Source organism: Anas platyrhynchos, chromosome 2 (genome assembly GCF_047663525.1).
Source record: "Anas platyrhynchos isolate ZD024472 breed Pekin duck chromosome 2, IASCAAS_PekinDuck_T2T, whole genome shotgun sequence".
Taxonomy (NCBI): domain Eukaryota; kingdom Metazoa; phylum Chordata; class Aves; order Anseriformes; family Anatidae; genus Anas; species Anas platyrhynchos.
In genome coordinates, this window is record NC_092588.1 from 8,056,132 (window position 1) to 8,082,659 (window position 26,528).

General features: G+C 38.3%; 1 protein-coding gene across 1 annotated transcript in view; it reads right to left on the reverse strand.

Annotated features, from left to right (window-relative positions):
- Positions 1-334: 334 nt before the first annotated feature.
- The window catches only part of TG (thyroglobulin), a 153,479-nt gene continuing 127,285 nt past the window's right edge, over positions 335-26,528 (reverse strand). Inside the window, exons 44-48 of the mRNA XM_072034290.1 lie at positions 19,141-19,322; positions 15,371-15,478; positions 6,635-6,775; positions 5,672-5,862; positions 335-693 (exon numbers count right to left, since the gene is read on the reverse strand). Coding sequence (XP_071890391.1) covers positions 578-693; positions 5,672-5,862; positions 6,635-6,775; positions 15,371-15,478; positions 19,141-19,322 — 738 coding nt within the window. The 3' untranslated portion in view covers positions 335-577. The remainder of the gene's footprint in view (positions 694-5,671; positions 5,863-6,634; positions 6,776-15,370; positions 15,479-19,140; positions 19,323-26,528) is intronic.

The following is a 26,528-nucleotide window of genomic DNA, read 5'->3' on the forward strand; positions in this document are numbered from 1 at the left end:
AGCTGAATATAGCATGTGCATGCATCTGACTTCATGAGAACATTGTCAATTCACTCTCTTGAGTCTCTCTTACATCCTTCTTTCCTGAACCAACCCATCCCTATTCTGAAGCTTTTCCATCTTCTGCAGTGTCAAACCATGTTCCCACTCATATCCACAGCTTGTGATAGATATGATGAAAAAAAGGGAACATGTCAGATATGACACAGATATGAGCAAATTTAATCCTTATCAGGAGAGGGAATTCTCAGAGTTTCAAAGTTCATCCTTTTCTGGCTGGTGGTACTACAATGTATAGGCATTTGTGTGTGGTCAAGAAATAGAGTCCAAGAACTTTTGTTTAATTTTTGCAGCTTTTATTGATATGCCATTTTGCAAATTAGTTTCTTCTGAACTAAAATAATATCCGTTGGGCTTATTTTGTGCCATATTCAAAAGTTTTCTTGAAAGGCTACTTTCTTGAAAGGTCTACTTTATTTGTTCAGAGTGTTAATTAAAGAAGTTTGTTTATCTGGTGTGACACAGTTGCATGGATGTACAATTACATGGCAAACTCATCCAATAGGACTGTGACCATCTATCTGCTGTAAGCCACCTTGTCTCCCACTTGCTGGCTCTCCTGGGGGGTAACTCCTTCACTAGGGGCTTCACTGGAGCTGTTTTCTGAAGATTGTTCTCCATTACTTGCACTTCCTGCAAAGACAATATAATTAAGATTCAAATATATGTAGCATCTTTTATGCAGCAAGCTAGAAGGTATATGTGTTATTAATGGCACTTTAATAAGAACCTTTTTTATGCAGCTGTAAATGTTCAGGAACCTATATTTCTCAGTTGCAGTCCACTTGCAAAATGCTTTAGGGTAACGACAGATCACCTAATGGTAATTTGGTAATTAATTATCATGCTTCCAGCATGCTTTAAGTAACTGTCACTGAAAATAGTTTGCACTACACCTGTGCATGTCTAGTTTTCTTTTATTATTATTATTAATAATAATAATTATTACTATTATTATTATTATTATTTTGTTTATCTCATACTTACCTACCAGGCAGGAATTGTGGGGAGCATAATTTATTTTTTTTTTTTGGCCATCTGGAATGCATAAAACCCCAAGGACTCATCTCTAATAGACCTCTTCTTCCTTATTCTTTACCTTCAGTGATTTCAGTCTTCCACCCTATTTCAGAAGTGTAGTTGCCTCTACAAGACCAAACTGTGCCCAGAAAGTGTACCGATGGTGTTTATTAAATGTAAACTAGCCAGAGTGCTCTCTGTGCTGCACAGATGTCCCTCAGACTAAAGGAATCTGTTTTCTAGAGGAGATTTCCAAAAAGAAGGTGTGAATAAAATGAGTAAAAGATGAATGCTAACCACAACATTCCTGATTCGGTCTTGACTGAAGTCTGAACTATGAATACTGTTGCTTTGTTTGGACTCTTGCATGGCTACACATAGTGTCTCAGAGCTAATGGAGAAGTCTTTGGTTTTGTTAACCTCTGAATTTTCTAAATGTACAGGTGTGGTCAAATCTGGCTAATTTATACACAGATGTCTACATTTAGGCACATGCATTAGGCAGACAAGATTTCACTTTGGAGGCACTAAAGGTATCTCCTTCTCCACGGTGACATCATTGCTTATACAGGCACTTATTTTAGTAGGACTCGTTCTGCTTAGATACTATTTAGATGAGTAAGGGATATGGATTGGATCCCTGCTAACCTGCTTGGGATGCAGTGAAAGGTCCCTTGTAAAGTGACTCACTGTTATGCAGTGCAGTCCACCACACTATGCAAGGGGAATTTTTGCATTCAGACATACTGTCTGAGTATCCATAAACACTCTAGAGTTCCTGTTTTTAACTGAATTTCAAGTTGTTAACACATTCCCTGGAAAAAGACATCCACAGCTTTTTTCCACAATGGCCACTCTTCTTGTTTCTGGTTTTGATCATCCCCATGGAAACCATCATGATTTAGAATATAAATCATGTCTTTGGATTCATGCTGAAATGCAACCATGGGAACTCCACTTACTAAATCCAAACCTTTTCAAGCACTATCACTTTCATAATTCTCCAGGTGAACTGCCCCCCAAATTGCCAAATTTGCAAACTGGCTTCAGACAAAATTTCAACAGATTTATAAAACATCTGCAATGAAACAGAATCAAACTTTTCCCCATAACTTGTTAAGTCACTGCCAGAAAATACAATGAAGAATCATTGCATTTTTGGAATTACTTTTGGTAAATTATCTTCAATTACAACAACATCCATTTCAATTATAAGCCAGGAATAAATGACACATTCCATCATTAAATATTACAGTCTTATTGCATAATGAAACACCTACTTAACTTTGAACAATATTTTTACATAATGGAAATAAAATTACAGGTAACACTTTTGCTGGATATATATATATACAACAGAATCTAGATCTAGCAGTGAATAACCTAAAAACCATGTAACTTCATCTGTACAAGAGATTCTAAATAATAGAGGTTCTATTCCAGATACCTGAATTTAGGAGTTTGGGTGTAGCTCACTTTTCTATTGGACTGATGCCTAGGGACTAAGATATGGTGCTTTTAGCTTTAATCATCCCTTATTTGTCATTTTTAAGTCAAGGCATTTCACATGGATTCTAAATAAAGGATCAAGAAAAGTTTTTGAAACATCAATTGCAGTTATATTTTATGGCTACTGGCTCATCCATTTAATCACCATTTTACTGAAATATATGTATATATAAACATATATATTTTTCTTATAAATTACAGGAAATATATGAAGCTAGAAAGATGTTGATTTGAAGGAAGTGGTGAAATGGAAAAAACAGAAATCATCACAGTTGGTTGAGACTGCATCAGAACAGACTCTACAGCTTTGCACTCGGATGTGAAACCTGGATTGTTTTATTAGCAATGCCTCATCCTGCCATGCTTGTGAACTCCATCTATTTGGCATGAGACCACAAATTGCAACCTACAACAACTGGGTCTCAGTGGTCATACTGGACAGTGTATTATGCAGCCCAAAACACTATCACAGAGATTTAGAAATATAGAAAGGCTCTTTTTTCCCCATATGTGTTAGGTTGGATCTCACAGTAGCTGACTGCTGAATAGTTCCCCCTCAGGACAGAGTGCCAAATGCATCAGACAGAAATGGTTTGCAGCATTGCTGTCTCTGATCTATCATCAAACATAAAGGAAGGATCCCATATGATGGCCTGGCAGCTCTCCAGGAACAGAAAGTCTGGAGCAGTCATGTAAAGACAGAATGCAGTTCATCAGCTCTGAAGGGAGGTAGAGCAAGCTACCCCTTGTACAGGAAAATGATGCTTAGTGATTTAAAATAATTATAATAATAAAAATCTGAAGACCTTATTTCTCTTGACTGAACTGATCTGGACACATTTTACAGTCCTATTTGTCCATTCCTGCTGAGTGTGATTTATAGGATCAATGCAAGTGATCCCATATTTGCATACTGATAGGCTGACACAGCTTTGACATGCATTTCAGCACAACCTCCTCTCAAATGAAGTTGAGGGTGTTCAACAATCAGCATCATGCAAAGTTCATACAATTCTGATAGCTGAACTGATGGACATTAGGAGTTGTTTTTTAATAGGGAATTGGGCTTGAAGTATTACCCAAATGCCCACATCAGGAGTTTCTTTAAGTCCCCATCTTGTACTGAGGTCTTGAGCTGAAGTGTACTTGATGAGATGCCTATTTAAATAGAACTCATAGGAGAAGTTTCAGTATTTCAGGGCAAGATAAGATTGAAGATGACTATAGAAGCAAGGTGACAAGCCAACATTACTATGAGATGGAATTTAATAGAAGTGAACTGTGTAGCTGCATTACCATGGAGCTGAGGCCAAGCAAACACTGGCTTGAAGAGCAGGCAGGGCGTACTCACTTCTGCTTGCAGGATAACATGTTGACATGTACTTTCTAAACCTTCTCCTTGACAATGTGTAGTCCATAAATCTCACTGTATGTGTTCTTTTCCAAAATTTGACTCATCTTTGCAAGATTTTTCAGAATTTTTGTTTTCTCTCCGTCTCTCAATGTTTATGTTTAAGTATTTGGCTTTGGTTACTGACAAGGGAAGGATACTGAGCCAGACAGACCTTTGGACTGTCCCATATACAAATGTTGTTGTGTTCTCATGCCAGTTTGGACAGTTTTAAATTTTCTAGTTCTCAACAACAGTCTTCCCTGGTAGATATTTTCCCACCGTTGGTGGGATTTCCTGTAAAGGCTGAGAGTAGCCTCTGTCCGTGGTGCTCAGTGACTTCAACTTGAACTAGCATTACACAAGCAGAATGCTGGAAAATTAAGTCCCAAAAGATCTAGATGCTCTACTCAGGGCATCAGAACAAAATTTCAACCTTGCTTAACGCTAATAATCAGAGTCAAGGTATACAACCTAGGAATATCTTGACCAGCAAAAAGCCGTTGGAGAGATCAAAATGGTCCCTCTGAATTTGAAAGACACTGAAGGATACCAAGAAACTGATGAAAAGGCCTGCAGTAAAACGTTTAGTCCACTTTTGAAGAAAGACCAGAAGTGATGATTTAGGCTGTCCCTTGAAAAATAACATTTATTCTTTATGTTTGTATAGGAAGCACTAATTTGATGGTTCTGAGACGTTATAGTTTTATGTCACTTAAATATCATTCTCAGTCCATTTGAGATGATTCAGAGATAGCCTGGACAGCTCAGTGTCTTCAAGAGAACATTTTGTTCACCAAAATGCAACTGCCCTCCCAAATCAGAAAGGATCTGGACTGCGTTCACTGTAAAGATGAGTCCTTAGGACAAAAAAAACACTTGTAAGCTTGCAGAACAGCTCAAAAAATCTGAGCCTGCCAAAAAAGGGATAGTTTTGTTTGCTTTTCTTGAGGCTATCCAAATTTATTAACAACACACACAGTCATGAAGAGAAGTTTAGTTACCAAAATAAATTGAGAGTTCAGTACAGGGCAGCAGACTGAAATCTCAACTGAGTCCTACTGTTCTGAGAAATAAGAAAAAAATGGAGGAAAAATCTCACAGCTGCATGGGAATTTATGAATACAAAGGAGAACTACAAGGGGTGTAACCAGCACAACTATAAAAAAAAAAAAATCCAAAGGAATTTAGTGTGAAGTCAAGACATGCAGAATCCGTATTTCCATATTAAGACATATCTAAAGCCTCAGTTACAACTTAGCAGTGTATATAAGTTATTGTGCTCCTTCTCAGTTATCTAATTCTCACCACTCTTGTGTTACCTGCTTCCAGTAGACAAAAGAGGCCAGTCTTCTGGTTTAGGCAATGTCTATATTATGACTGCAAGTAGGGAGCAAACTATAAAGTATGGCTTCATCATTATAATCACTGCAGGAAGACTTCTTTCATTCTAACACCAGGACAATGAAACTTTATTACAGACTAACTACTGTGAAAGAAATATGTTCAATATTGCATGCTTTCCATGTTAGTATAATCCCGTACATATACCCTGGACAGTGTAAGATGTTTCATCTCTGAAAAGTCTTTTTCATGCTGACGTAACTATAGTATAAGTCTGGGGATCCAGACAAAAGAAAACACTAAACAAATAATTGATATTTATTTAATGATGGAAAACACTTTGCTCACCTGTGGATTCTTTCAGTCTTCTGATATAATCAGACCAAAAAGAACAGTCCTCTTTTTTTAATCCTTTAAGAGTTGGCAAGGAAGCAGTGAATTCTTTGTAGTTATCACCATCATCATTTGGCAGAAACATTGGCCAGAGTGGCATCAACCCTGACATTCTTCTCGAGAAACTGTGAGGGTAGTTTGGATTTCTAAGGGAAGGGGAGAAATGACTATTAGAAAACAATGATGTGAACAGTAGAAGGCAGAAAGACATCAGCGGGGTCAAAGAAATGTGTAACCAGTCTCTCTGACCAACAGGCTTCAGATTCAGCCCTGACTGCTGAATTGTTCATAGTGTCTCCTTTGACAGCCTTTTGTTAGTTTGGTTCACTTCCTAAAAACAGGTACACAAAGCCTGTATAGACACAGGATCATCAGCACCCTCAACAGCCCTCAGTCACAGAGCATCCCAAGGTCGTCAAAAGAGCATGTAAAGTTGTAGTTCCCACCATAGCTTTTTAGAGATACTGCTTATTCACATGTATGGCCATAACTCAATAAAGCTGAGGGTTACTCTCAGGGTAGTTGGCAAAGTGGTCACTGTGTCTTCATGTGCTTTCCTCCTTTTGGGAATAAGGGAACTCTCAGCCCAGATCCTTCAGAAATGTGGTCCCAAAACTAGGCTCTGTAAACAACATTGAGGCCTTTGTGGGCCGCAAATATATTTAAGTAGAATTTGCATGTGCTCCATGGAAATAAATTTCCTATTACTTCTAGCTACAAAACATACTACAAATCTTCAGTACCTGCTTGACATCTTGGCCATGACTTTCCAATAATGTTAACCAAAGATTCCTCAGTGGGGGTACAAATTGCTAAAGGAAATGGAGACTACCTGAATGAGGGCAGAAGGTGACCTATATTCTCTCTACTCTTTTCCCCCTCCCCAACCATAGCAACTCTTAAATGTCATATACTTACCCAGAGTTTACAAAATTGGAGATGTACTGCATAATTTGCAAGGAAAGGCGCTTTTCATCCAGAGTAAATCGTTCTTCATACTTTGGGTAGAAAGGCAGTCCAAATGCATACTGAACATCAAGCAAGAGCTCCAGACCTGAACTAAAAAAATATATTTATATAAAGATAATTCAAACCATCAGTTATGTATTTGGGGGAGAAACAGAGATAATTTAATTCAAAGAATAAAGCAGAGTTTAAATAATTAATAACCATTAATTACAATGTTCTGAACTGTGGGGCTTCTTCAAACCAAAACAAAAAAGAAGAACTATCAATAACATGGAGAATTTGCTGTAAAGGGTCTCTAACATATGCTATAAGAGGAAATTTTGGACAGCAGGGCACCTTTGATGAATTAACTAGGCATGTAACCTAAAGTGATAGAGCTAAAAAGTCACTTGGTATTCAGATTTTGGTTGTACTTGGTTATACAGATTTTCACTAAAATTAAATTCAAAAAGCAGAAGTAAATGGTGACATGGAATCTGGCAGCCATGATGGAAGGTTAATTATGGTTTATTTCACAAACTTGGAATTAAATCTTGGCCCTTCTTAATGGTAATTGGAGTTTTTCCATTGATTTCATTGGGGCCAGGATTCTGCCCCAAGTCTTTGGATAAGGAAAGATGTAATAGGAGATGTTTATGAAGATTTCTCTTAGAGGTACTTTTAATCTAATTTCTGTGGTGGCTGGGAGGGTGGTTTTAGTTCACGCAGTCTGTTCTCTCCAAGTTTTATATGGCAGTCAAGTCAAACCAGCTTGAAATAATTGCCTGGTTCAGATTTAAGAAAGAACCATTGTTGTTTACTTCCAGCTAATGATTAACACAAATAGTAAGTAATATTTTAACAATTCAAAGACTGGCCAAGCAAGACAACAACCTTTGCAGGACATAGTAGCAAAGGTTATAATAATACATGTCCTGCAGAAAAACAGCAGTCAACTTCTGATAATAAAATTAAAACTACAGTATGCTCAACATATAGCTTTTCGCCACAACTCAGAGCAAGATATTTGTGGTCTGGAGTCCAATTGTGTTGTTGGTATCATGCAATTAAACAAAGGTCCAATTCACTTGGTTAAATGCTGCAGGAAGGCAGACAGGGCCAGGGGACCTGGGAGAAGGAACAGATGTCTGTAAGGCAGAGACAAACAAATCCCAGATCCACTCAAAAGGATTTCATCTGCAGTGGCTGCAGAGGTTGTTGTTGAAAGGTGGCACAACTGAAACTATTTTATGTTTGGACATGAAATGCAACAGCATTGATATAATCCACATAGTGCTTCTCAGAGAACAAGGCTTGTATTTCAAGCCATCATGGTCAGGTGGACTGGAACCAAGGTGACTCCTTCACATTATACGAGTGGTGGGACTACCCTATCCTCAAAGCCTCTATTTTGAAAAACAAACACACAACCCTCTAAATGAAATACATCTTTGGTAGTATTTTCCTTAGTCTTATCATAATACCTCAGTAATACTTTGCATCTGGAAAGTGAATTATTCACAGATTATTCACCAAAAAAATGCAGAACTGAAACAAGATTAAAGCATATTTTTCTTCCCCAAATGTTTATAGAAGGATTAAGCAAGATCATAGTTTAATAATTTTTCTTTAAAAATAATTTGCTTGGCCCAATATATTACAGCAATATTTAACATCAGCATTGCAGCAAAGGTATTATGTACTTAAAGGAGCTATTATCTTTTCAATAAAAAGTCACTTTTGAATAGAAAGATGACATGAAATTAGTTGAGATGGATGGAATGAAGGGACAAACCTATCCATTTAAGGAAGTCACATGAAGGGTGACTTTAAATCTAAATCAAGTAAGGGTGTTCACCCAAATGCAATTGTGTTTTCAGCCCTCATGTTCCTAGAGGTAAAATCTTATAACGTTACGGCACAGATTAAAATTCTGCTAACTCTTGTACTGAGATCTTAATAGGAATAAAATTATTTGTACAACTATAGTGGATTTGATACAGAACACAAAGTGGTACAATCTGATGGGCTGCTTTCGATATACCTGGTTGGTGGTACCATATCCTGGCCAGTATCAGTAGTAAGAGAATGAGAAAGAAAACACAAGCCTAAGAGTGGAAAGAGGCACATGTATGCATGCACAGATCAGCAACAAAGTTAAGACAGCTGTGAAAGATTTAAATAGCAGCTAGATGGAAAATATCAGGGGAACTTTTCTGATCATCATCTATTAGTACCAGAGGGGAGGGCAAAGTGGCCCAAAACAAACATTTTGCCCTAAGCCCAAAACAAACACACAAAGTGGCCCAAACAAAGATTTTGAGTAGCATGTAGGATTTCTGAGCAGACAGAGAGATCTCAAGGTAGCATCAGGTAGTGACAGTGTTTTCACTGGAATGGAAGAAATAGAGAAGTGACAGATAAGCATGTCTAGCTTAGCTGTGGTACCCTGATAGCTCTGCATGGAGGCTGTTCTTTCCTAAGCTGCTCTAAACTGCACTCCCAATACTCCAGGGTGCCACGTAGTTGACTCATCGGTGTCAACTCTAAATGGGGAAATGCAGAGTCTAATGACTGATGGAGGACAGTTTGGTAAAGGGAAGGTCTGCAAAGACAGTGGGAAAAGGGATTTCTTAAGTGTTTCTAAGTAATAAAAACTTATATCAACTAAGAAAGTCACTTTTCAAGCAACAGATCTCTTTAGTAAGAACAGTGAATGTAATTACATGTAAGGATCTATTCTTGGTTTTGGTGACTTCATGGAGCTAGTACTTAATGCAAAAGATATTGCTTCAAATCTTCTGTGTATATATAAATATGTATATAAAAGGATGTCATAATTTTTAGAAACAGTTTGACAGTTCTGATGTGGCGCAGTGACTGATAAGGTAAAGCATGGAGAAGCTGAGAGCAAGACCCTGCCATTTTGCTCACACTAAAGTGAGTTCCCTTTGAAGGAGAATTATTACTTCACTTCAGGAGTCACTACTGCAGGTCAGTTATCCAGTGTACAGCAAACAGGTGACAAAATCCAAAACTCTGAAATTCATAGACAACAATTTAACATCAGACCCTGCTGTTGTGCTCAGATAAATTCTTCTCCTATTAATACTAGCAGATTTGCAGATAGAGATCGAGTATCAAGAGCTTTTAACAGGTACCATCTCAGCAACGTCAGGAGGAGCAGCCTGCCAACACTGCAGTGCCCTTTGCCTGGACTGAAATGTTCATTTTGAAGATAAGCAAAAATATTAAAGAATAAATTATATATAACCACCCATCTTAGAAAATGAAATGGTACATGATTGCAGGGTGAAAAAATACATATCACAGGATAGCTGGATATTTATAGAAATCTAATGAGCCAGTGTAAGGCCTGGTGTGAACTCTGCAGTTCTGGGGATACATTCAGTTCATTGTGTCTCCTCACATTACAAAGTCCTGCCAGACAAATGGGGGAAAGCATGTGAAAAACAGATGAACACTTTTCTTTCTTTCCTTCTTCTTTTCAGGAAAATCAGGGCATATGGAAAAAGCTTAACTCCTAGTGGTATTAAACTGCCAAGTTTATCCCCTTTTGTACCAAAAACGTCCTATAGATACGTGTTACTTGCAAAAGTATCCTGGAGTTTGCTGTCTCTTTTCCACTTGGTTTATTCCCAATACACGCAAAGTTCTACTTTGCGCTATGGCTGTGCCAATGGAAGAAAATAAAACTGAGGCAGCAGACAATAAATTCAAGATTCTGAAATCTCACACTAAATGAAAAAAATACACATATATCATTGATCTTAATAAAGGAAGGAAGCATTGTTATCATCTCAGAACTCCTAAATAACACATTACAGAATTTTGCTAGTGAATTACTGTATTAAAAAGCTAGCAATATGGATGTGTTCTTCTGAAGCCCCGGAGCAATACAGAAGGTCTCTCTACGTATATGGACTGTGGGCTTATCTGCTAGATTACATTTTCTGGAAACAGCCTATCCCATTGCAGCACGTGCAGTTCCAAAAAGAGCTTTGTACTTTTCTGAATTTTGATTAACATAAAGCTGATTTCTGATGCTTCTGAGTTTGGTGCTTTGTACATTTATGTCTAACTTCCAAGATCAGATCCAAGTACTAAAAAATCTGCTGAATGATAAAGGCCACTAAGCCACTCTGTGGGAGGAAAAAACAAGTTGTCTAGACTTCAAAACTTCAGCAACACAGATGCTGTCTACAGACATAAGAATGGCGTGATGTGGTTGATTTAGCGAGTGTTTTCATAGCTGCAGCAGGCATAATGCAACAGATAAAACCAGAAGGATGACAGGCAATTCCACCAAGAACAGAAAAACAACTTTTTCAGGGATGAGAGGGAGGACAGCTTTATAAACAGTGACAAGCTGTTGTTGCAGCAAGTTTACTACCTAAGGACATTGTGTTGCCTGCCCACGCATGGAAGCAGCAGGCATCGTAGCTATGCTTGTTACCACCTCTCTAGTGCCTCACCTGCCCTCTGTGGTTAGGTGAGTTCCTCTGAAGCCCAGAGACCTGATCTGTGCCTTTCTGTCTGCCTCCACAGCACCCTGATTAACAGTGGTCCTCCATACTACAAGGTGTTGCTACTCATGGACTAATAGCCACAGTCATGGGGAGAGTGTCGAGTGGACAATAGGTGGAGGCCAGATTAAAGGACTGCAGAGTAATCTGCCAGGGTTATGTTCATTATGAAAGCAGAAGAGATCTCCTTTAATTAAAGTGATATTAAGAGAATCCAGAACTAGTTTAGCATAACAGCAAATTAAAAAAATGAAAATACTTCACATAGTTAATGGATTTATACACATTTTTTTGTCAGTCAGGAGTTCTCATCTTCAGAATTACAGATTCATATAACGTGTAACCGCAATCCAGCCAGTTATGTTCACCTTGGCATGGAGCAGTCTTTTAACAGCTCACAATAACACACATAAGAGTGCATAGTCAGGAGGTGAAGACAGCCCTAACCAAAATGATTCAAAATAGACAGCAGCTCATTAATAGAGGAATCTGTACAGTGCACAAGAGTTTGAGTTTTGTAAAAGCTTTTGTGACAATTATGATGGTAATATTAATAAGATAGAGCCTCTTTAACTCTCAGGTTAGACTTCTCCATTGATAATAATGATGTTTTGCTGTCCTATGCAGCTGATGGTCTGGTCTCCTTAGTGAGGAGAGCACTGAATTTTATCCATCATCAAATTTAAGACAGCACATCTGGTGCCACAGTGTGACTTGGAAACTATGCTGGCCCAGAAAACAGTGCTACTTCATATATCAGTAGCATACAAAAATCACCCAGAAACCTCCTCAAGGGTTAACAAGGCGAATCTTTGTATAGTTCATAATATTATCTCTCAAAACATACTTTCTTCTATCACATTTCTTTACTATAACTAAAACTGTACCCCAGCCCTTCCCACTAATCCTAGGCAATGCTGAGCACTCACATTCCTCCTGCATTGTTTACAGTAAGTGTTTACTCCAAGGCCTAAGTGTTCTCAGAAAGAGAGTGACAAAATGGCATCTGGACTACATATATTTTTGCCACAGATCATTAATGCAGGAGCTGGCGACGCATCTCACTTCATTCAAAGAGGAACTGAAGAGTAAAGCAGACACTGTGCCACGCCAGGCTTGGGAGAATGCTACCACGTGGACGAGGATAGCTTGCTTGCTCTCTGCAAGATCAATTTATCTATATGACAACTGTCCGTTTATGGTTTTATGTGATTTTCCATGTATGCCATAGACTTCAGTCTAGAGTGGGATGTTTAGTCCTGTCCTTGCATCTGTTCATGTCTGAGTGTGTGTGTTTATTTTAGAGACATCCAGTTGTCACACAGGCTTTTGCTAATTGATTTGTACTGCTAAAAGTTCCTCTCTGTTTAAGAAATTTTTGTCTACTTTGCATCATTGCAGTTGGGTCTGTCTTTACTGGCTGACTTCTCCCTCCCTTTTGTTTATCTTGCTGTGAATTATTAAGGGACTGCTCCCTGTGAAAAAAGAGGAAATACCAGTACTTTTTCATCTCTGCATTTTAACCCTGTCTTCTGTCACACATTTGGGGGGGACACACATAAAGTAGGAGAGAGGTGACAGAGTAGAAATGTGTTGCTATACTGTGCAGTCGCCTAATTAGTGAATGGCCTTTTCCACACTCGGAATATTTTATGTAAGCGTAAATAGTTTTCCATTGTTATAATTATTATTTTAATGTATCCATTCCAGTACCCCTGTGAGGTTGTTAGCAGTAGTCATTATAGATATTATAGGTATTACTATCATCTTTATGATATAGGCAAAAAACACAAAGAGCAAAAGGCCCATATCCTGTGTAAACCGAGGTTTCTTGCAAATTTTAGCCACTGTCCCATGTGAAGCTCCTAGCTTCACAGTGTTGCTGCTTTGGCTTGCAGGGAGGCTGCTGGGCAGCTTGCAATGCATGTATGCTGTACGGAGGGGGAATGCCATAGGGAAATTGAGGGAGGGAGGTCACATGGCAGAAATGGGATGGAGAATAAGAAAGGCTTCATTTAAGAATGAACAACAATAATGTTTAAACAAAAAAACTTGGAGTATATTCAGCAACAGACCTAGTGGGAGGTCTTCAGGAAAGTTGTGAAACAGAGGCCTTATGGAAAACAAGGGTATAATTTCATAAATAGTCCTGTGATACTGTGAAAAGATGTCTGTAGGTATATGCACAAGGTGAATTCTGCAATTATTTTTTTTAAATGCTTGGATTTGCAACCTAAACAACATTATTTTAGCAATATTTGCAAGTGGCCTAGCCTACAGCATTTGAGCTTCTGCCTTATGTTCCCACAACACATTTTAGACAGTGGACTGGCTCTATTGTATGTTTGTTTGTTTTTAAAGAGGGTTATGTGAAAAGTAAACTAGCAAGTTCAGTACCAAAATTTAAATTAGCTTGGAAGATCACTGACAACATAAATTTTACTGAAATGTGTAGCTAAGTTCTATGTAAACTATTATTGTCCTGGAGAGTGTGAGGAGACGTAAATAACAGGAGCATGAGAAATATTTTTAATAGGATTAGATAAAAGAGGAAATTCACATTAATTTAAAATCACTGCCTCAAAACCAGTGACTCTAAATTGTAAAAGGACTATTTCATCTACATTCAAATAAGATGTTATCATAGATGACTGGGTCACAGTCATTCTCCAAAGCAAGAGAAAACTTGCTAGCTTTTTTTTGCGAATACTTCTTTCTGTGTGGTTAGATGTTTGGCATTCCATGGCTTGGCTCTTTTTGGAGCCTTGTAAAAGTCACTTATCTCAGCCTCTCGGTAGCCAAACAGAGCACTGTGAACATTCCCACTGGAGCTGCCAGCGAAATAATGGCTCCCAGAGGACTGAGTTCTCCACTAAAAAGAAAGCCAGCCTGTGTTACCACAGCATAATAGCCTTCATCTGTAACCTAGATCTTGGCTGGCTTCTTTCAAATGCTTTTTCACTATGCTATCAGGAAAGGAAAGAAATACACAGTATACAGGCAACTTCTCAGTATCAAATGGTGCCAGTAGGAGCATGCTGGCCCCCACCTTCCTAAGGTCTTCCAAACAATTTTGGCCCCTCATCTCTCCAGAGTACATCTCAGAAGGCAGAAAGGGTCTCAAAAATAATCTTGTTTGGACAGATAAATAGGGAAATACAGGGTGCAGGGGGCAAACACTGCTACTGTGTAAGGAAATGGCAGATCCCTCATGTCAAGCATCCCTGCGGGCTTTTTGCTGCCCTGATGTGTGGCTCCAGGGGACAGGAGAGGCTGCTGTCACTGCAGCTTCCGTGCACTCAGGCTGCGAAAGGAAGGGACCAGGAGCTACTGTGCTGTGTCACATAGCAGCACAAAGTGCTAACCACTGCCCACAGACCTCGATGTCTCCTCTAGACTTCTAGGAGGAGCTGGGTTTAAATAAAGCAAAAAAAAACCACCACCTTAATAGTCTCTGCCTACCAGCTTGTTCTAAGCCCAACAGAACAACTCATTTACACCTCTCACTAGCATTTAAACCTTTCCGTCTATATGATGCAACTTCTGAAAATTTTCCAAGCAAGCTGCTTGAAATGTGAAGGATGACATAGATCATCAGGCTGCAAATGCTCGCATGCAAAAATATTTTTCCTCCCACGAGACAGTCTGCCAGCTGATCAGCAGTCATGATGCTAGAGAGGGAAGGAATAAAACCCAGACCCTGACCACAATGAAGACCAGGCAGTGCAACTGTGATGCAACTGCAGTGACCTCAAAAGGGGGCAGTGTTAAATTAATGTTCAGTCCTTAGAAAATTTTACCCCACTTACCTTGAGAACTGTGAACTCATGTGACTTAGACAACATTCTGGTTTGTTGTTAAGGATTTATCAGATACAGAGAAGAAATCTAAAGTTCTAACTAAAACTGGCAAAGGTATGAAAGTTGGAAAAGTGAAGCCCAACTTAGACATCTTACTTGAAGTGCATCAGTTGAGAAAAGCTTTCCTATACAGTCAACAAAGAGGAATAATTTATCAGAGCCTGACACTTCCTTTGCAAACATAAATTGTTCATTTGAGGTATATGTATCTACCCATTTACTCCACAAGGTGCCGAAAGAAGCAGCCATGTTTCTGCAAACTGTAAATCTGAGAAAAACAATGAAACATATCTCCTTACCTGCTCTGTGCGGAGCTTTCAGGTACGTGGTACATGAAGACATTTCCTCTGGAGTTAGCAGCCCAGTGATTTGCCATGTTTATGATGGGACATGTTATAAACTGGTCACTGATAAAAGAGGAGGAGTAGGGAACAGGCAGTCACATTAAAGTAAAAGAAGACTCAAAAACAAAAATAAAAACACAACTATCAGGCATCTCTCTGCACTGGCAGCTTTCTTTAAGTCTTCCAGAACAGCTCATATCTCTGTCTTCAAGTGAACTGAAAGAAACCACATGCACTGTGTGAACCCTGTACATTTTAGAATTCAGTACAGTTTATCCATGGTTACAGTTTTATGGAGTGTTGAACAACGGGAATACTAAATACATAGAATCTGTCATGAAAGGAACATCCTGGACAAAAGCAGCCCCTTTTTAGTCTAGTTGATGGGGGCTCAGGCTTGTAATATTAGAAAGTTCCTTCCTCTGGCACTGGTTGGTTGCAACCATATCCAGTAAAAAGATTTAGATATTTCTGGGTTAAGGATCAATGCTATCACTTCAGTAATTAGATCTGTGTGATTTTTTGCAAAGTTTCCAGAGCTGGCAGAGGGAGGTAAGAGACCACTTTTGGAGATGTCCTGCAGGGCTTCTGGCAGGGCTCTGCAATACGGAACAGCTGCTGCAGCTGCATGTCTGGGAGAGAAAGGTTAAACAAGAGTGTAAGGAAGTAGATCAGTTCATCATTATGTGTTGCAATACAAAGGTATGAGCGAAGCAAATACATCCAAAACTTCCTAGCTGCCATTGCCTCAAAAAAAGAGGCTGGAAGTCTGGAAAGTGGGATAAGTGGTAGCTGGAAAGAGCACAAGAAGTTCAAGAGGGGCAGGAAGACAGCAAGACACATTACTGCGTGATATCTCATCATGACTCCTCAAGGCAATATCTTACATACAAAAATGTATCACCACTTCTCATTTTAAATGCACATCAGGACCCTCTTTGGGTGTTTATATATCCATAACATGAGCACACAAATGTATCTGCTGCAGAAGTGGGAGGTTTCATTTCTCAGTCGAGTGACTCTGAAACACTAGCTGCTCCTTCAAATTTGGTGGATAAAAAAAGAATGACTGGTGGCAAGAAGTACCAGAGAAGCATAAAAACATGTTGCTATATTTAACTAATATGATTCTGAAAACCACTGTTTGGGTAGCTATCTTGGTTCAGCAGAGTTTATTTTAAGCCCATCTCTGAGACCACAAGCTATGGGCCGACTGACCACAATGTTCTTTGACGGTTATGGTTGACAACACCCATACGAAATGAAAATTACCATTCTTCGCATACCTAGCAGCATGAGGTTTTACAGGAGCAGATGGCCTTTGAATACTTGGGAATCTATGGAGAGCATTAGTTCTCAAGAAATATTTTGAGATACATTCACTATTTTAAACTGTTTCTCATTTGGTGTTATGAGGGTAAAAAAAAAAAATAAATAAGGTCAACTATTCTGGGCAAATTTAAAAAAAAAAAGCACAAAAATGAAATGTCTGTTTCTTATAGGCATGGGGTACCAGAGTTTTTAAAAGAAAAAAGAAAAAAGAAAGGAAAAAGAAAGTGAAACTAATTTTATACCTAGGAAAAATATCAGAGAATTGTGGCTAAAAGTGGAAATGTTTTTAAACCATAAAATATGCATAATATATGTAATTTATAACAACTACTTATGTTGCTTTCCTCTTAAACTTCTTAAATTCGTTAAAACTTGAGCAACTAATAACTTCCCCACACAAAACTTTTCTGAGATTAAATATCTATGCTAGTGGTAAGCTTTTTGTTAAAAACAGAAACAAAACTATTTTGTCTATTCTGTACATAATACTGATGTAGGTGACTGTAATTCTGTAACTGCTGTCTCCAATCCTGCTATAGCTGAAGTTATTTCCAAATCATTTACAGAAAAAAAAAAAAAAAAAAAAAAAGTGTTATCTTCAGATGTCGTGGTTTCACTTCTAATCCTCCTGCTTGTTTGGAGTGACTCTTTAAGCTAATCACTTCTTTTCCTAGCAAAGTTATTTCCTTCATGCTGTAAATAAGCAGGTAATTAGGTAATTCCTACATCCATGAGGCTGCTGTGGGGCACTTACAGGCTCAGAGTCAGAAGAGCTCTTTGTATAGCACATCCTTGCTGCAAACAAGTGGTGTGCTACCTGCTGTAGCTTTGCAAAGGTCATCACTTGCACCACACTGAGCCCTGGGATGAACACGGATGACCAAATGTGGCAGCCCTGGCTTGTAACAGCTCCTTATAGAGGTAAGCTCTAGATGGGAAGATCACACTGCAGAGACTGGTGTCCTGTCCCTGGGCAAACGTGGCACAGTGCAGGACTTGAGAAATGGCACACAGCTCAACCCACAGCCTCCTGGGCTTGTTTACTCTCTGACCACAGTCCACTAGCACACCTGGACCACCCAGAAGACTTCCCAAACAGATTTAGTCACTGCTGTCTTAGATCAGATGTTTCCAAGTGACTCTTGGCTCCTATTCATCTTCCACTCCCCGAGGCTCCCCTGGAGCAACCGCTTGTGATTCTCATGGAGGACAAAGGCCTACTGAAAGGAAAGCCTCGTCTCTGAAGTCCCGTGGAGAGGCCCTTGGTGTGCCAGAAAGCTGTAATGCTGAGAGGACAGATACTGGGAGCTTGTAGATGTGGTGCCGCACTTGAAAACAGAGGTGAAATGGATTGGGTTCAGATCACCAGATTATAAAACACACCACCTTAGAAATGGAAAGAGTTTTTGTAACTAATCTGCATGCGAAACAGAGAAAAGAATGAGGAAAGTGTTTTCTATTTTTTTTTTTTTTTCTGAAGATCTGTTCCAGTTAAACATTCAGCCCCAGAGTTTGCACAGAGGCAGGAAAAAGGAGGTAAGATTTCCTCTCAGTTTGCCTCCTTTCAGAGAAATGATCTGAGACTACTTGGTAGCTCTCCACCTGCTGCTGGGTAAAGCATATCAAAGCCACTATGTGACCCAATATATTCTTCTGCTATGGGTAAAATGGAGATTAGCAAGAGGCAGAATTGTGCTGAGAGCCTATTTTCTGCACATTCACAAAGTGCTTTATGTTGGAGACTAATCTGCAGAAAGCCTAACATTTTGAAGAAATGTATTTTCCAAGTTTCATAATATAAGCCTTCACACAATTGTTGAAATCAAAATTTTCAAACTTGACCGCCAAACAAACAAACAAAAAACAGTAGCACATACCTAAACAAGCACTTAAAATAATAAAAAAAAAGTACTGTTTCTCAATATTTTTTTTTTCTGCAGTCTATAACAGCAAGTGTCATGTCTCCAAATTTCAAAAAAGTAGGAAAAAACAGCAAAATGTGTAGTTGGGTCATTGCTTTTGAACAAAAGCCAGTTTAAAGAAGGCTCAGGGAAAATTTGATGCAGAGTGTGCATACTACCAAGACATCTTTGATATGAAAGAGTGTAAAAAAGAAGCATTAGTAATTTGAATCCAACATATGGTTCAGGAAAACCAACTCAAACTTTTCACAAAGGATAAAAATTACTTCAGTTTCTGTTTAACAATGACTTTGGAAGACTTATAGAAAATGAAATCATGTTCCTTATTTTCTGTGCATTTGCATAAAAATTTCTCAAATTATTCAGAATACTAATGCACACGGAAGATCAGCAAAACAAACCTTTCTTAACCCTAATCATACAATTGCATGATTGCATATCATACAGTCATACATAGGATGAGTTTCTTACCGGGTGGCATTTTCCAAAGCTCTGGAAAAAGAAGAATAATCATCGGTTGAGTGTTCAAGGGAGTAATACCATGTAGCTGCATCTTCAATGAACTTATTAGAGTCTTCGCCTCCAAGAGAATTTTGCAGAGCTTGATAAAAGGCTGTTTTGCTGTTGGCTCTTCCTTGACTTTCTTCAAATTTCTGAGAACAAAACACATGGAATTTGCAAACAAAATAAACCCTTTTGTATGGAAAAATGCAGGCTCAGATCTCCCTTTGCTGGAATGAGTCCTCTGTATCATGACCTCTGATTTAGGGGAGGAAATAGGTGACATTCCTACATTTGCTTTCCCAAGATTTTCATGAGACAGCAGGATTGGCTTCCTCAAAACATACTATGGGTAAAACCACCACACTGACTCCCTAAGCAGATAAACCCAAATTTTAGGTGCAGCGCTGTGATGATATAGCTCTAATACTACAGAAACTCAACTGACTTTCACAGAAATAGTCCACAGAGATAGTTCCTTGGTGGAGATGTGCCCAACGTTGTCCTGAGGACTCATGCAGGAAACCTAAAGGGAAGACAGGGAGATATTTCTCCTTTCCTTTGGAAATTCGAGTGCTATCAGATGGGGATATCACTCTTCAGTAAACACCTACAAAGAAATGTGTTTTGTTTATTGGGGACATTTTTTAGGTCTCTCCTGGAATACTATCTGCCTTAGCCTTTGAAGAGAAAACCCACTCCTCTAAAACCCATTGCAAGTAGCAGACATGATCTTCAAAAATCATAACCCCCTACTGCTTTCAGTGAGTGAAATGCCCTATTCATTACTTTGAGAGACTGAAACTGTTCTTGACATAAAGGCATTTCCCACAGAGCAGGACACGTCACTGCAGAATTATTGATAGCAGGGGGACCATTTCCTATGCCAAACTGTTTATCTGACCCTGTTTTTACCAAAGTTAAAGACTGTGGGAAGTTTTCAGCACATCTTTCTCTAAGGAAGCTTTTTTTATTATTATTTTATCAATTCAGACTCTTAAATTTATTTATTTATTTAAAGAGATTTTATTTCAAGTTCAGAAACAGAGCAACTTCCTTAGAAAGAAACGAAACTGTAGCCTGAATGTTCCTGTGGATCAAGTCCTTTCTAAAGAGAGCACCTTACAGGTGAACACTGGATGAAATTTGATATTAGAGCTCCAGAGAGAAAGATCTAATAAACCATTTATATTATTTTGGGCAGCCAGTCTGAAACAAAATAGGCCAGTGTCTGCCCAGTTCGGTTAGCAGAGATGCTTTATTGAGTATATTATTTTGATGGTCCACAGCTGGTTTTCATCATGTGGAAGGTCTTTCCACAACCCTACACAGAAAGTACAGAGGGAATAATTACTTTTCAACAGATTCACAGAAACGAAAGATGGAAAATAAGTCCCCCACTGCTGATGCCTAGGCCTGTCTTTACTGATGCGCTCTAATGTTTTGTGCAGTGTGATTAAATGACTTTACAAGGGATTTCAAAACACTACCAAAAATCCCAATGCCCAAAAAGATCTTGGCAAGTTTCTTTGTAATAAATAATTCTTTTGCTACATTTTGGCCCATGCAAACTGAAGAGTCATGTAGTGCCAGTTTTAGTAGCATGGCTGTACTCCGAAAAAGGTCTGCAACTCAGAGCTGATACGGTATTTCAAGTGCACAAAAGCCACATATGAAACTGCATTATACACTTGCCTGCAAAATCATTCAGTTTGCATATGGCATGGACACATATATTTTTCTGCAAGAAATGGAAATTATCTCTGAAGACCTGACTGCAAATTCACTGATTTCAGAAGCAACTTTTTCATTGGCTTTGGTAGATTTTAAATCATGCTACTAACCACTGGAACATTGCTGCTGTCTAATCTGGAATCTTTCATTTGGTGATTGGGGCTGGTGGATTTGACTAGCAACTATAGTCAAAAAGACATGCTTTTCTGTGTCATTATAGAAACCAAGATTATAAATGTAAAGCATTTTTCATGAAATTTCATGTTTTAAAGCAATTTTCATGCTTTCATTTTGTTTGTTGGTTTTTATTTCTGTTTGTTTGTTTTTAAAGGATTTGCTACCTTTTTTTTTCTATACCTGTAATGGATAATTAAAACAGAGAGAGAAAGAAAGAAGAAAATAATTGAGATTATTGATTATGTATCGTAGGAACTGATCATTCACTGCCTCATCAACTGCTAAGCATCAAATAAACAATATGGTTGAAAAACAGAGAGGAAGGAGACAGATAGTCTGTCAGTGCATGGTTAAGCTGAGGAACTCTTTACCACATGGTGTTGGGGATATCAAAACTGGTGAAGATGAAGTCTCATGAGGAAGTTTACGGGGAAAAAAAAAAAAAAAAAAAAAAGAATCAGTTGATGGTTATTAAATATGGAGAGACCGATTCAGGTTAGGAAGTCGCTAAGCTACAAAGTTTACAGGTTCAGTGAGCATTTACCAAAAGTATCATATTTGCTTGCCCTATTCTTACAAACATCCAAGTCTTAGCCACTGCTGAAAACAGTGTTCTGTGCTAAATGGGCCTTTGATCTGACTCAGTGCGGTCGCTTTTAGGTTTTTAGTGTGCCTATGTACTAGTTTCTGTGATCTTCAAAATGCCCCAAAAATTCTGGTGACCTTTCTTAGCAATCTTTAACTGAGTGGGGTCCATGCAATGTGATTAGTCAGCTGGAAAAGGACTCAACAGGCAGAGCTGGATGAAAAACAGAACTGGCATTTTTAAGACATTTTGAGATTTTCTTCCCAACCAGCACTAACACTGCACATTCTGAAATATGATGTTTCAATGTGTGTTGCTTTTGATACTATACGATGTAATATAAACATCTGAATTTAACGTGATATCACCAATCAAAGCAATACAGTCAAAATAAAATCCATGAAACATTAAAAAGACAAACCATTTTAACTGTTCAGAAATTGTTTTGATTTGACCAATTTTCCATGTCCAACAAATGTTTCCCCTTTGAAACTATACAACCCAGGAACAGTTTTCAAGCAGATGCAACAGCTACTACCAGATTAGTAGAAACAGCTGCACATTATGTAAAATAATTTACACTCTGCTAACCTTTAAAGAGGTATGAACAACAGACCTCATAGTTATAATTGGGTTTTATATATTTTTTTAGAAAGTAGGTAAGAAAATAATTAAAGTCAGCAGGCACATTGCTTTTCACTGCTCTGGTTATGCAAAACAGTCATAAACACCCAAATAATGAGCTAAATAATGTTTACTGTTCTTGTGGCTGCAGGATGGCTTCTGGAGCATATGAGTGAATCTGGTACAGTGTTTTATTTTAAAAGAAAGTGTAGCAGTTTGGTAAATAGATGTTTACATTTTCCAAGGGGCATAACATGCTTTTCTGAGAAATTGGAATAGTGATAACACTAACACAGTATGTAAAGGTGTTAGGTCTTAAGTGTTTTTTTCTAATGTCATCACAAAAGATGCTGAAAAATCCTGCTAGCCATTCAGCAAAGTGTTTCAGTTACTCCAGCTAGTTGCAATATGAAGTAAAGAGCTGATATCAACCCATTCTCTTCACTGATGGAATTTATCAGAACACTGTTCCCCAGGTCATTACAGCTGATATATACACATCTGCCATCTGTTGAATACCTTTACCCATAAAGAAATTAACTGACAGTACTATAGTACAGGATAGAAGATCTGGTCTGCATAGATCTATTTGCTTACATGGGGTAAATGAACTGTACATGTATTTTTGTCGATCCACTCCCTTATGTCCTGGTTCTGGGTGCTGCAGCCAACTAGATTTGTACTAGGGTGAGAAATAAAACACACACACTGCAAACTTAGTCTTCCAGCTAAAAAGTATGTCAACAATCTTTGCAATATGGAGATTATGTTGAAGGTACAGAACATATGGAGGACATAAACAGGGCCATACTAACTTACATGCATATTCAGACAATCAGAGATATAGATCAACATGAGAGAATCTGTACATATAATGCCAATGGGAACTATTATATTCTCTCACCTGAGCATCACATTTAGCACAGTGGCAAAATTTTGCCCAGATGGGAATTTAAATAAATATTTTTAGAGTTTTCTGCTCAGCTGTCCTAATCTATGACTGTACACCACTAATATCCCTGAAGGTCTGCCATGGGAATTGTGATAACAGGTTAAGGCTTAACTGCTCTATATGCCACATAATAATGCATTATGGTACCACTTGCTGTTCCCTAAACAACCATTGTTTTGCTTCTCACTTAGTCTTAACTATCAGATGGCTATACTGGGGATGAGTACAACATGCTCCAGGAAGTGGTAAATCTATCTCAGTTCACATGAAGAAGTGTTTAAGTGAATGCCGTAAAACAGTCACTTCCATGGGCAAGATATTAGGCATGAATATTCAGCATACTCTCTGATACGTGCATCATCAAGTGACCTCAGCTTTCAATTAATATATATATATATATAGAGAGAGAGAGAGAAGGGCATTCTAGAAAACTTGAGTTTTGCTAGCACATAACTGGTTTCTCACATACCTTCTGTCATTCTTATTCATTTTTAATACTAGAGGTCTTACCAGTCATAAGTGTAGTCTTACAGCAGGAGTACAGATGCACACAACACAACCAAATGCCAGTAAGACCCCACAGAACAACACGGTGCCAACTGTGTTTCTCATCTTCAGGTCTAGTTGCAGTCTAGAGGTTTAAGTCTCACTCCTAAGACTTGACTGCTAGCAGTTTCTAAAACTTGCGTGCAACTTAAATCTGAGGTGATAAGATTTGCATCTTGTCTCAAGCTTGTTTGCATCTAAATGGGTAAAAGCGTCTCTTTAAAGAAAGATGATTAAAGAAATCATCCTAAAACAGATGGAAAAGAAGGACTTTGCCAATTCCATACACCTGCCACAGTACCCTTTATCTGTGACTTTTATCTGCCCAAATAAATGCACGGTTATTTTCACTATGTTATTGGAGCACATTCACAGTCACAGGTGGATTTTCTCCTTGTTGCAATATTGATTGATAAGAAGGGATGGCTTTACCCCAGAGACGTTTGATCCCCTCTTTATAGAATAGCTTGAATAACTTTGTTGTAGTCAGAGGTAAACTAGGATCAATGTCTTGGTTACCTGAGTTGAGCCTAATGGTTACCATTAGCCAAGCCACCCCACCTTCCTTAGCATATCAGTGAAAAAAGCTTTGGGTGTTCCCAGAGAGATGCAAGTCAGACTGACATCAAGGGAAGCCTCCAAATTTATAAAGTAGAAGAGTAGGACACAGTGTGGGTAGTCTCAAATCCTTCTTTTTGGTCTATTGTTGGAAGAGATGTTGGCACAGATGAAGGATCCCATTTGACATTATGACAGAGGAAACAAAGCACAAACTTCTCAGTAACAACCACCACCTGCACCAGTTTTTTTTCACTGTAGCTAAATGTGTTTGTGGCCTACTCAGGATTTTGTCATCTGACTTTGGTTGCAACCATGCATGGTCATAGCTATGATGTAGCAATGCTCAAATAGCTCAGCGATGCAGGAAATTTAAAAATTTCCTAACAATTAATAAAGTGCATGCACTAGGGAAAAATCAGGAATTTTTAACCTCACTGCATATCTTTAAGTAAAAATCTGAAGATAGAAAGACAGACCATTCAAAACAGTCATATTCCCTAAAGCCCTCAAAACATGAAGACACAGGAAGATAGAACTAGAGGAAAACGTGGCTTAAAAATTCAGCAATTTTCAGTAACAAGAAAAGAGCTTAAGGAAGTCAAAATGGAGAAAACAATATATAACGGCCTACCATGAATATTGTGATTTTTTTTGGAGCAGAGATGGAATCTGACTTACAGCAGTAAACCAAATAAGGCATGTAATATTATAATAGCCAGTAAAGAAGCTAACTATCCTTCTAAGTAAGGATAGTTAAACACTTTCCAAGGGAGATCAGGGGATCTCCAACAGTAAGAGATTTTAAAACAGGTCTCTTGGGTTAAGGTAGTCAACCATTTCTTAAGGCTGAGCTGCACCAACTTTGAGTACCCTTTCAAAATTATTTTCTGCAAGCCTTTAAAATAAAAAGATACTCTCGATTCTCTTTTTTGAAAGGCAACATTTTACTGTTGAGCTCTGATTAAAGTTGTTTTTTTCTGCTTTTCATTTCAATGTGACAGTGCTGGATGTTCGCAGTTGTGGGTTTCTTTAACGCCATGATTTGCTGCCTGACTTCCAGTACACCAAGGAATTTCATTTCTGTTTTACAAACAACTGTTACATGTGGAAGTAGTGGTAAAGGAAAGAATTTCACTTCCTAATCTTCTCACAGGACTTGTACTTGGCTTACTGAGGTTTATTGCTCTTTTACAGGGTCTAGATCAGTATCTGCAGCCTCAAGGATCACAGTCCATTTCCTCTGCCTGACTTCCACTTTTAATTAGTTTCAAGAGAGAATACATGAAACAACAGCAGAAAACTTCTGATGGAGACAAAACAATCAATATCAACTTTCTTCATATTGATCAAAAATGCTTTCTGTCACAGGGGCAATTTTGTCATTAATCCTGAAGTAAATTGGTCTATGTGCTACTGATTACCAGGAAAGAGAAGCTAGGATTGACCTTTCATTGAGAGAGGGATTAAATCCCCAGTGTTATAGAAAGATAGCAACAGATTTGCAGTTCATTTAGATAACCTTTAAAATAATCCCAGCCATGTTACGTTCTCCTATTGATTTCTTAACATATATCTGAGCATTTTTTGTCATTTAATTTAATTTAATAACGTTAAATGGGAAATGCTACAGTTCCCATTGTAGAGATATGCAAGTAAATTAGAAGAGGTTGATATGCTGTCTCAAGAACAGATAGTGACAAAGGGTTCACAATAAGTGCAATTCCTCCAGGAAGAACTTCAAGCTTTTGAGCACTTATGTCCAAAGTACAGCTTGGTAAGTACCAATTATTTTTTATTTCACCAGCTTATGGCCTGAAATCTCAGCTCTTATATATCAGTCGAGTGCTTTTCTTAGCTATACCTAGTCCTTATTCAGAAGCACCTTTACAAGAGAGCGTATATCTTATGGACAATGGAGAAAAAAGGTTATCACTGAAAAAGGTTGGCATGGAACAGATTGACTTAGCTGTGTTCCTTACTGAGGAACCTACAAAATAAGTTTAACATGAGCCTGCTTTCTTCTTAGTCTGGTACAACTGACATTGCAATACTAATAGGATTTTAGAGACACTAAAACATACTGCTCCATATAAATACATGTTAAATCATTGCTGATTTCTCATATTTTCGTATCTCCCCCAGAAGCATTTATCAACAAACATTATAATTCATTTAATC